Below are 13,034 nucleotides of genomic sequence, written 5' to 3' on the forward strand. Positions count from 1 at the left end.
CATATTTACAATGTGAATGAAAGAAGATAGACAGTTAAGAGTATATTACCAAAATATGCAATATAATTGTTTGACTCAATTTATATAAAATACCAAGCAGACAAAGCTATTTAAGTCAGGGTAGTGTTCACCTGGCGGGGTAGGTGGACAGTAAGGCCTGGAAGGGAGCACAGGGAGTTTTTCTGGGGTGCTGGTCATGTTCTGTTTCTTGATCAGTGTTCAGTTTGTGAGAATTCATTGAGCTGTATGCTTATGATGTATGCATACTTTAATAAAAAGGTTTAAAAACAAAATAAAATTACATGCTAAAAAGAAAGCCCCTTTCTTATGAGTATTGCAAAAAACATTTAATTGAAATCAAGAAAGTATTTATATATCAGTGCTTTAAAAAAAGCAGTGTTCTTTCTAGAGAAGTCTTCCAGTTATTCAACTATAATAAACTATAATCATATCTTAGGCTAAAATACTACAATGCAACATGACTTTATCCCATAGCAATGTACACAGAATTACTCTTAATGTGCCTGTAGGAAATGAATATATCAAATTAACTAAATTGGAAGAAAAACCACCAAAGTTTTATGTATTGAAATCCAATTTCTTAACCATTGTTTTTCAAACAGAAATCCCAAAGAAAGCAGAAGCTTCAGTGGATGAGATGGGAAGTCCAGAGTGTTGTGGCTCAGTTTCATTGTCTTAGGGTCAGTTACTAAGGGGATAAGAAGTTTATGGTCTGCAGCTTACATAAATGATAGCTTTTCCGATACAGGTTAGAAGGTATGCCTACCATTTTCGAGTGTGAATCACCTGCTGCCACAGCATAGAATTAATGAGGGAACAATTGCCACCTTTAGGTGTGTGTAACATTTAATAACTATTCCTGTAACACAGGCTAGAGCTATGCTTAATTTGCCAATGCATAAAGTCAGACTTTAAGTTTAAAAATTATATTTAATTTTTAAAAAATATACCATGGTGACTTCTCAAAGGGAAGAGAAAGAACTGTTCCTCAGGGCAATATTTTCTGTGTCTTAAATGTCAATGATAAAAAAAACTTCTGGCTTCTACAAATAGATCTATTATACATTCCCAAATTGGTTTTTGCCTTGACTTCAGTGCCCTGGAGGTGTTTGAGCAATGAATACTCTTCTCCCCACCCTAGAAAGTTGAAAAAAAAATTGGCCAGTATTAAGGACTTTTACATCCCAAGATATGAAGGACAAATCTGTGCTGAATTTATAAAGCCCTTTATCCAAAAAGTGAAACACAGGAGATTACAAGTCATCTCCTGGGGTCTCTATTTCTACCATTTGCAGGAGATTGAGAGTACCTGTGTGAATCATAAAACCAAACAGGGCTATTGCTCAAATGCTTTATTGAAGTGTCTCCCTATGCATATAATTGCATATCAACTTGTATTCCACCTGACTGAAGGATACTTGGCTTTGTTTGCCTTCTGTTCACTTAGGCTGTTTGTAGTCCATCATTATCTACTCCCCCTGCACAATGATTGATGCATCAGGCACTCCTCATCTCTCCACTATGAAACAGCTGATGCATATCCAGTTGTGATTTCCAGCTGAAGGCATTTTCAGTCACTGGCTTTATAGAGTTTTTCTCCACTATGAGTTTTCTGGTGTTTAATGAGATTTGACCTGTCAGTGAAGGCCTTCTGACATTCTGTACAAGCATAAGGTTTCTTCCCTGTATGAATTATCTGATGCAAACTTAGTGTTGCTTTCTGGATGAAAGCTTTCCCACATTTACTGCATTCATAGTGTCTCTCTCCAGTATGAGATTTCTGATGGATAGTGAGGCGTGATTTCCAGGTGAAGGTTTTTCCACAGTCACTGCATTTATAGGGTTTCTCTCTAGTATGGATTTTCTGGTGTGTTATGAGATTTGACCTGTCAGTGAAGGCCTTTCCACATTCAGCACATATATTGGGTTTCTCTCCTGTGTGAATCTTCTGATGCACCCGGAGTTGTGACTTCTTCGTGAAGCATTTCCCACAGTCATTACATTCATAAGGCTTCTCTCCAGTATGAATTCTATGATGTGCAATGAAGTGTGATTTCTGGATGAAGGCCTTCCCACATTCAGGACAAGCATAGGGTTTCTCTCCTGTATGGATTCTCTGATGCACACTGAGTGTTGATTTCTGGATAAAGGCTTTCCCACATTCATTGCATTCATAGTGTCTCTCTCCAATATGAGATTTCTGATGTATTTTGAGGCGTGACTTCCATATGAAGGCCTTTCCACAGCCATTGCATTTATAGGGTTTCTCTCCAGTATGAGTTTTCTGGTGTTTAATGAGATTTGACTGATCACTGAAAGCCTTTCCACATTCGGCACACATATACGGTTTCTCTCCAGTGTGAGTTTTCTGATGTGTAGTGAGATTTGTCCTATGAGTAAAGACCTTTCCACATTCTGTACATATATAAGGTTTTTCTCCTGTATGAATTCTTTGATGCACATGGAGTTGTGATTTCTTAATGAACGATTTCCCACAGTCACTGCATTCATAAGGTTTTTCTCCAGTATGAATTCTCTGATGTGTATTGAAATGGGATTTCTGGATGAAGGCCTTCCCACATTCAGTGCATACATAAGGTTTCTCTCCTGTGTGAATTCTTTGATGCATCCTGAGTGCTGATTTTCTTGTGAAGGCTTTCCCGCATTCACTGCATGCATAGTGTTTCTCTCCAGTATGAGTTTTCTGATGTATATTGAGGTCAGAATTCTGGGAGAAGCCTCTTCCACATTCACTGCATTCATAAGGTTTTTCTCCTGTATGAATTCTCATATGTCTAAAGAGATATGATCTGTGGAAAAAGGCTTTTCCACATTCACTGCATTTATAGGGTTTCTGCCCAGTATGAATTTTCTGATGTGTAATGAGGTTTGACCTGAGTGTAAAGGCCTTCCCACATTGAGTACATATAAAAGGTTTCTCTCTTGTGTAAACACTTTGAGGTACCTCAGTTTGCAGCTTCTGAGTGAAGACGTTCTCACGCTTGTTGCATTCATGGGATTTTTCTCCAGCATGAATTTTCTGATGCTCAAAAAGATGTGACTTTTGGGTGAACGTCTGTACGTATTGAGTACACACATAAAGTTTCTCTTCAGTATGAATTTTCTGATGGTGGGTGAGAACTTGTTTGTGGCCCAGATGTTTTTCACATTGATTAAGTTCACAGGAGTTTGCTCTTGTATTAGCATTTTCATTCTTAGTAGAGGAAGAGCTATGGGCAAAATTGTTACCATTTCTAAAAATTTTATCAAAGTTCTTTGTTGCATTGCTTTTATTATGATTATGTAAGTTTAAAGTATGCTTCAAACTCTTTCCAAATGTGTCATAGTTATGGAGTCTTTTAATGGAAGGAACAAGTCTGGTACTCACGTGAATTATTTTTTCAATGTTTTTACATTCATAGCCCCTCTCCTTAATCAACACTTTCACATGACTTAAAGGGTTATTTTGGTTTTCTTGATATCTCTCTAGCCGGTCATTATCTTGCCACAGTTCTTCTACAATGGAACACAAAGAATCTTTTCCTATGGACTGACCAAATTTCTCACAGTGTAATGAAACTTCTCCAGAAATTCTCTGTTGTTGGGTTTGCCCATTATCCTCATCTAAAAAGAAAGAGAAAAAAATGAAAATGACTCCAGAACAATTATCAGAGAATAGAGGGTACATGGAGTTTGGACAGGATGAACAGAGAAATGGAAGAGTCCTTATGACAATAATGAAAATAGTAATATGAAATTCTTCTAGAACACTTACTCTATGCAAAACAATTATATACCATTTATGATGCACCAGGCACATCCAAGTGCTTTACACAAAGCAGCTCATTTAATCTTCACTAAACCCTAAGAGGTAGCTATCATTATCAATCATGTTTCACAGATGAGAAAACAGAAGCACAGAGAAGTTATGTAACTTGCTGAAGATCAAATAGCTAAATAGGGCTTCCCTGGTGGCGCCGTGGTTGAGAATCTGCCTGCTAATGCAGGGGACACAGGTTCGAGCCCTGGTCTGGGAGGATCCCACATGCCACGGAGCAACTAGGCCTGTGAGCCACAACTACTGAGCCTGCGCGTCTGGAGCCTGTGCTCCGCAACAAGAGAGGCCGCGATAGTAAGAGGCCCGTGCACTGCGATGAAGAGTGGCCCCCACTTGCCTTGCACAGAAACGAAGATGCAACACAGCAAAAAAAAAAAAAAAAAAAAAATTAATTAAAAAAATAGCTAAATAAATAAGAGATGGGATTTGAACCTGGGAATCTATATCCACTATGTAGGAAGTCAGGACAGTGAGTAGAGTAACCAGAAGAAGAAACTGAAGTCTGTTAAAGGTAAGCCTGAATGGAAGAAATATTTCAGAATGTATGTCCTTATTACATATTAGGTCTAAAACATTAATAATCTCTCTGCTTCCTCTTGCTTTTCCCTCTGAACCATTATGAGCATGTACATTAAATTTATAGTCCTCAAATACCAATTCCTCTATATCTATAGGAAAAATATATGCTTGCAACAAGTGTCAAATAGGAGAGGGCAAACCATCTATGGCAGAAACTGCAAGCCATCCACCAAAATCTATTCACATCTTCTTTTATAGTAATAGAACATAGCTGGGCATTACGTTTACCAGTCTCACTTTGTCCTCACCAGTGGAATATGAGCAGAAGTGATATGTACCACTCCTAGGCCAGGCTTTAAGACAGTGGGCAAATCTCCCCCATTCCCCCTTCCCCAGCCCAGAGGACTCAACAATGACCCAACATCAACCACCCAACAGAGAAATGGAAGAGTCCTTATGACAATAATGAAAATAGTAATATGAAATTCTTCTAGAACACTTACTCTATGCAAAACAATTATATACCATTTATGATGCACAACAATACTCTAGGAGATGGCAGAGCAATAACTTGGAACATGGTCCTTGAATGACCCAACAAGATCAGAGTTGATTTGTTGAATGCACCCATTCACCTGAGAATGCTTATGTAAGAGAGGATACAGTCATATTAAGCTTGTTGCTTTGCTCCTCTGTGCATATTCAGAAGGTATTGTCCTTGATATCAGCTCTAATTTTAGTACACCTCTAGGGAGGTTATATCTGCTATGAATGTATAAAGCAGACACAGTACCACTCATATTGATACTAAATTTGGCACAGTTTTGTGTTATAACAGAGAGAATTAACACACAGAGCCTGAAATTATTAACATTTCATGCAATTATCTTCCCTTTCCAAATATAATCTATGGTCTTTTGAATTCTTCTGATCAAATATTTGAAGGATCCTTCTGAAAGAGAGAAAAATATCCTCCTCTGCCTATCTCCCCAAATTCAATAAATTTAAGTTTACTAAATATTTTCCATGCTTGGCTTCAGAAAACTGAAGACTAAGTGTTACAGTTATCAATTTTTTGCCTTTCAATCCCCAATTCACCCTTCCTTGCCCACTCTACAAAAATGGATCTGAGTCTTTTTTCCTTTGCCATCTGGCATGATGTTGAACCTTGTCAATACAGGGTGATGGGGAAACACTGGAGGAAGGGATTTTGCTTCCTGGTTCTAGTGAGCTCACTCAGCAGGCTCCTCCAGCAAGGGCAGCTTGTCTATTACCAGGCTTCAGCAGTGTGGTGGCTTCAGCAGCATCTGGCTTCTAATGCACATGCAGCTTCCCAGGCACCCAGATCTTGCAGTGCAGGTCACTTCTTTAGCACCCAGCTCCTGCCACTCATGTGGCTTCCCAAGCACCCAGCTTCTGCAGTGCATTGCAGCCAGAAGCACCCAGAACCCAGCAGTTTATCCTGGCACCCCTCTCAGATGGCTTGTAGTGGAATATTTCCAATGAGACACTTCCCTATGATCAGCTTTTTCTGGAACCTCAGAGGGTAGATTTCCAGTAAGTTCAACCAGTGTGGCATGACAGCTGCCATGCTGTGAGCCATGGATATGCCTTCCCTATAAGGTCTGGATTCATCCCTGGGAAGCAGGGGAGGCGCTTCCTTGGGTGTTCCTTCACAGTCTTAGAGATACTCTCCCACACTAATTTGCTATTCCTTTATTCTTTAGAGTTCTCTTTACTTTTACTGGCTAATCCCTTGTTACATCAATCCCACAATAGCTAATAATTCTTTTTTTCAAATTTATTTATTTATTTATTTATTTTTGGCTGCGTTGGGTCTTCGTTGCTGCACGTGGGCTTCCTCTAGTTGCAGCAACTGGGGGCTACTCTTTGTTGTGATGCGTGGGCTTCTCATTGCAGTAGCACTAATAATTCTTTGTTAAACTTTCCATGTTCAAATTAGTATGTGGTTTCTCTCTCCTGATTAGGTCCCAAGTTATACAATAAGAAACAGGCTCTTTTTTTTCAGTATAAGAATGGATCTTTTTTAAAGTTCTTTTTCATTATGGTTTATCACAGGATACTGAATATAGTTCCCTGTGCTATACAGTTAGACCTTGTTGTTTATCCATTCTATATATAATAGTTTGCATCTGTTAATTCCAAACTCCCAGTCCACCCCTCCCCCACTTGGCAACCACAAGTATGTTCTCTATGTCTGTGAATCTGAGAAATAGGCTCTTAATTCTGGGAGCTTTCTAAAAACTTAGAGGTAAAAAAAGCCTTAGTTACCACACAGTCTAAAATCCTATGTTTTTCTGTGAGTTCCTGTGGGATGGAGGATGAGAAAAAAGAAAGAGCCATATATTCTGGAGTAATTAAGAGCCATTTCATGAAATAGTGAAATCTGATCACAAGGTGAAAATGTATCATCTAAATAGATAGAGCACAGAATAAAGAGTCAGATTAGGGGAGCACTATCAAATATGGCAGACATCAAGAAAACATTAAAAATGCACAGCAAAGGAAACAATCAACAAAATGAAAAGGCAACTTATGGAATGAGAGAAGATATTTACAAGTCATACATCTGATGAGGAGTTAATATGCAAAATATATAAAGAACATATACAGCTCAATAGCAGAAAACAAACTGATTAAAAAATGGGCAGAAGAATTGAACAGACAATTTTCCAAAGAAGACATACAAATGGCAAACAGGTACATGAAAAGGTGCTTGATAGCAGTAATCCTCAGGGAAATGCAAGTCAAAACCACAACGAGATAACACCTCACACCTGTTAGAATGGCTTTCATCAAAAAGACAAGAGATAACAAATGCTGATGAGGGTGTGGAGAAAAGGGAACACTTGTGCACTGTTGGTGGGAGTGTAAATTGGTGCTGCTACTATGGAAAACAGTATGGAGTTTCCTCAAAAAATTCAGAAGAGACCTATTGTATGATCCAGCAATTCCACTTCTGGGTATATATCTGAAGGAATTGAAATCAGGATCTCTTAGAGATATCTGCACTCCCATGTTCATTGCAGCATTATTCACAATAGCAAGATATGAAAACAACCCAAGTGTCTGTCCACACTGAATGGATAAAGATGTGGTATATATATACAATGGAATATTATTCAGCCATGAGAAAGAAGGACATTGTGCCATTTGCTACAACTTGTCTGAACGTTGAGGGCATCATGCTAAGTGAAATAAGTCAGAGAAAGACAAATACTGCATGGTATTATCACTTGTATGTGGAATCTAAGAAAGCCAAACTCAGAGAAGCAGAGAGTAGAGTGGTGGTTCCCAGGGACTGGAGGGTGGAGGGAATGGAGAGCTATTGGTCAAAGGGTACAAACTTCCAGTTATAAGATGAACAAGTTCTGGGAATCTAATGTGCAGCATGGTGACTATAGATAATGATACTGTGTCATATACTTGAATGTTGCCTAGAGAGTAGACCTTAAACGTTCTTACCACAAAAAAGAAATGGTAACTATGTGATGGGATGGAGGTGTTGGCTAATGCTATGGTGGTAATCAGTTTGCAATATATAAATTATCAAATCATTTATATATTTGGATTGGAAGAGTTGATAATGTTAAGATTTTAATTCTCTCCAAACTGACTTATAGATTCAATGTAATCACAATCAAAATTCACTTTCATAGAAATTGAAAAATTGACTGCAAAATTCAAATGGATACACAAAGTACTTAGAATAGCCAAAACAATTTGAAAGAGAAGAACAAAGTTGGAGGACTAATATGACATGATTTCAAATTTATTACATAGCTACACTTATCAAGACAGTGTGGGAATGGTGTAAAGATACATGAATAGATCAATGGAACAGAATGAAGCATCCAGAAAGAGACCCACATATATATGACAACTGATCTTCAATAAAGGTGCAAAGGCAATTCAGTTGAGAGGAGGATAGCTTTTTTAAAAAATAAATGATGCTGAAATGATTGGATAGCCATGTGCAAAAATGAACAAACACAAAACTCTGATCCATACTTTAAATCACATATAAAAATTAATGCAAAATGCATCACAGAACTAAATGTAAGACCTAATTTTGGGGGGGACCTTGGATTAGGTAAAGATTTCTTAGATACAACACCAAAAGCACAATCCATAGCATAAGAAAAAAGATAAATTAGACTTTGTCCAAATTTTAAGTGCCTCATGAAAGACACTGATAAGCAAATTAAAAAATTCGCAAAACACATACCTGATAAATAACTTGTGTCCATAATATATAATGAACTTTTAAAACTCAACAACAAGAAAACAATGTTCCCTATAGAAAACTGGGCAAAAGATTTGTACAAACACTTCACCAAAGAAGATATATAGATGTCAAATATTAGATATTATGGAAATGCCAATTAAAACCGCAGTAAGATACAACTATCTTACTATTAGAATGGCTAAAAGTTTTAAAAATGGACAATTCCAAGTGCTGGTGAGAATGCAGATCAACTGGAACTCTCATACATAGCTGGTTAGAATTGAAAATTGTATAGCCACTTTGGAAAAGTTTGGCAGTTTCTAGTAAAGTTAAACATATACTTACCATACAGCCCAGCAATCTGACTCCTAGGTATTTACCCAAGTGAATGAAATCTTATCATCACACAAAATATGGAAACAAATATATAAACATAGCACCTTTATTCATAAACACCAAAACTGGAAACCATCCAAATATCCTTCAGCTGGTGAATGGATAAACTGTGATACAGCCATACTATGGAATACTACTCAGAAATAAAAAAGGAACAAACTATGGAAAACACAACAGTAGGAATGAGTTTTGAATGCTTTATGCTAAGTGAAAGAAGCCAGGCTCAAAAAGCTTCATACTGTATGATTCCATTTATATGACATTCTGGAAAAGGCAAAACTATAGAGACAGAAAAGACATCAGTATTTTCCAGGTCTGGAAGTGGTGGGAAGAAGTAACAATAAAGGGACCTGAGGTAATTTTTGTTCTATATCTTGATTGTGGTGGTGGTTACATGACTGTATGCATTTGTCAAAACTCATAGAATTATTATTATTATTTTGGCCACACCACATGGCTTACGGGCTTTTTGTTTCCCATCCAGGGATCGAACCCAGGCCCCAGCAGTGAAAGCGCTGGGTCCTAACCACTGGACTGCCAGGGAATTCCCCAAAACTCATAGAACTATTAACATAAATAAACCTCATAGAATCATAAAATATGTTAAAAATGGACTTGAGCATAGGTTATACAAAATATACAGATACACATTTGAATTCAAAATACATGGCCATGTTGTTTGCCTCTCTGAATGAAGAGTTTAATTGTCACATGCTAAGTCATGGGGAATAATTGTAGGTTTTATCATAAAGCTAATGTCAAGATAAATAGAACATTTTAGGCAATGAAATTTATCGTTAGCTTTTGAAGTGAACTAATAAAAAGAATGGAATCAGCAAATACAATCAGTAATAGAAAAATTATAATCCAGGCGTAAGAAAATATGGAGCTGGTTTTGGGTGATATTGCTGGGAACTAAGAAGATGAACTGAGAACTGAAAATGATATTCTCAGAAATGGAAAAGCAGTAGGAACTGTAGAGTGATTAACTTAAAAATGACAGAAAGATTTAAGAAACACTGACAAATGTGAGAAAAGTTGGAAGGTGAGAAGGGTTTCTGATACATGAGGTAATGATTCCAATTTCCGATGTAGTGAGGAGCAAGAGAAACATCTCAATGGAACTTTCTGGGTAGCTAAATGTAGTACTAAAGTACCAGGGAAGAACAGATTGGAGATGTCAAAAACAGAGTCATCAGAATTTCAGGATGGATGAATCCTCGCATGTATATGAAGAAAAGACTGGTGAACAGTAGACAGGGTCCGTAGGGCAACCTCATTTATGGGGATAATGAGGAGAAGGCTGGAAAAAGGGGCAAATAATAAATTGGATGCAAATCAGTATGAAACAGACAGGAAACAAATCAAAACTAGGGGAACATGAGCAAGGTCACTCATAGGAGAGAAACTCAAAGAGACCACAAATGGTCAATAATGAAATGCTCAAACTAGGTATTGGAGAAATGAGAAATAAAAAATGAGATATCACTTTATACCCATAGTTGGCCCAAAAATGAGAAACTCTGGTAATATTAATTGTTGGCAGAAACTCGAGGAAAGCAAGAACCCTGTGCCCTATTGCTGGGAGAGTAGATTAGTGCAGCCAATTCAAGAAGAATACGGTGGTGCTCAAATTCAGTATGAGAATATGCAATGATCAGGCAAACCCTCTCTTCTATATATATCCCTGAGAAATTCTCACACTCTAAGAGAACATCTGTGTAGAAATTTATTGTAGAGTTGTTTGTCTTAAATGGGAGTTAACGAAAACCTAGGTTTCACCACTGGGTGTATGGTTCAATAAGATGTGGTGCTAGCACACTGTGCAATACTATGCAGCAATTTGAACGAATGAAGCCAGATGAGCACTGCAATATGGACAGACCTTAGGGGTGAGTGAAAAAAAAGGAACGTAATAATTAAGACATGTAGCACAGGGACTTCCCTGGTGGTCCAGTGGTAAAGAATCTGCCTTCCAATGCAGGGGATGCAGGTTCTATCCCTGGTCGGGGAACTAAGATCCCATATGCCCGTGGGGCAACTAAGCCCACGCACCACAACTACTGGGCCTGTGTGCCCTGGACCCCATGTGCCACAACAAGAGAGAGAAAACCCAAACGCCACAACTAGAGAGAAGCCCACGAGCCACAGCTAGAAAGCATGAGCGCAGCAATGAAGAGACTGCAGGCCATAATCAAACATCCTGCATGCCTCAATGAAGATCCTGTGTGCTGCAACTAAGACCTGACACAGCCAAAAAAATAAGGAAAATAAATAAAATTTTAAAATGTATAAACAAAGAGTGTTTAGAAAAAGATATGTAGCACAATATAATTTATATATACTAAAAATACATACTTATAAACCAATACTTCAGGCTTTAAGAGAATATCATACAAACTCAAAGATCAAACACATTAGATCTGTTGCCTTTGGGAGGAGGCATAAGGGATGGATATGAGGAATTGCAGTAAAAGGGAAGAAAATTTAAAATACCTAATGTACAAGAAAAGAACCTAAGATAAGGGGGTGGGAGTGAAGTAGGAAGAATAAAAAGTCCCTAGGTAAGACAGGGTAGTATGTATGTGATCCATGGTACAGAGATTAGAGACAGCTTTCTTGTCAAAAAGCCAAGCAAAGAAGACAATGGGTATCGGCAAGGGTCATACTTGGAGAAAGCATTCAGATATTGGAGGGGCTCTGCCAACTCTCTCCAAGCAACCCCAAACGCTTCGAGCCTTCAAGATAAAATATCTTCAGAGCCTTTCAAAGGCATCAGCCTCTTCTAGAGAAACTGAGATCTATTTCCATGTCCCCCATCTGCCTAGGTCACACTCACTCACCTGAGCAGCTCTGGTGTGGGGTTTCCTCCTCCAACGTCCATGGCCCCTCTCCTTGCTCCAACTTGAAGATGACCTCTGGTTTGGGAACTTGGTACCCTGTTAACAGGACATGATACAGGATTGGGTCCAGCTAATTGGGTTTTGGGGCCTTTCAATGACACTTCCATTTGCTCTTCAGGAAAGTAATCCCATTTCACTGGGAGTAGAGTAATAATCACAGACATGAAAAAGGACTGAAGAATCTCGGGCAAATCAAGGATGACACCATCACACACTTCAGACGCCCCAGAGCATTCAGCAGCTGAGAATGGAAGCAGCCTCTCTGAGGCCCCTGGCTGTGCTTACCCACTGAGCGCAGGTGGCTATAGTTCTCCAGCGTCACATCCCGGTATAGGAGCCTCTGAGCAGGGTCCAAGTGCTGCCACTCCTCCCTGCTGAAGTCCACAGTCACATCCTTGAATGACACCTGTAACAACACAGTCCTGTTCAAGGTGACATGGTCAGCACTGGAGGATGGAGGGAAGAGGAATAGGAAGTTGTTTTTAATGACTTTTACCATAATGTATCATGTAGGGTTTTCACCCAGCACCCAGTTTTGCATTTTATTTTGTGAGAGAAAAACATATTGAAGTATCTTGACATTCACTGTGTATTAAATTCATTCATTCAGTCCCTCTTTTTTCAAAAATGAGGATTAAAATAGGCTCTCTTTAAGTCCTCGAGTTAACGTAGGAACTACATACAATACATTTACTGGTTGATTATGTGCCAGGCAATGGCAATATAGTATGACTAAAATATAAAACAACTTGGACAACCAACATAAGAAGATACAAAGGGGGCTAAAAGGCATTTGGAAGAAATGTACTGGGGGAAAGGCTAAACAATAAAGCCTTTAAAAGATAACATAGAAAAAACCATAGTAGAGATGAATATCTTCATCGTCTTGGATTATGAAAATAATTCTCAAACAGGATGCAAAAAACATTAACCATAAAGAAAAAGATTGATGTCTGTCTCCAATGAAGAGACAGCATTTAAAAGACAGCATTATAAGAGAAAAAAAAGAAAAGCCACCAAATAGAAGATATCTGCAACACATTACTGACAAAGGGCTCATATCTAGAGAATGTAAAGAACACTTACAAACCAATTTTTTTAAAAAAGA

At 38.3% G+C, this 13,034-nt stretch overlaps 1 protein-coding gene across 1 annotated transcript in view; it reads right to left on the minus strand.

Annotated features, from left to right (window-relative positions):
* Nucleotides 1-593: 593 nt before the first annotated feature.
* The window catches only part of ZNF41 (zinc finger protein 41), a 25,097-nt gene continuing 12,656 nt past the window's right edge, over nt 594-13,034 (minus strand). The window contains 3 exon segments of the mRNA XM_065900950.1: nt 594-3,645; nt 11,867-11,962; nt 12,212-12,372. Of these exon segments, the coding sequence (XP_065757022.1) occupies nt 1,592-3,645; nt 11,867-11,962; nt 12,212-12,372 (2,311 nt within the window). The 3' untranslated portion in view covers nt 594-1,591.

Source organism: Phocoena phocoena, chromosome X (genome assembly GCF_963924675.1).
Source record: "Phocoena phocoena chromosome X, mPhoPho1.1, whole genome shotgun sequence".
In the NCBI taxonomy this organism is placed as follows: domain Eukaryota; kingdom Metazoa; phylum Chordata; class Mammalia; order Artiodactyla; family Phocoenidae; genus Phocoena; species Phocoena phocoena.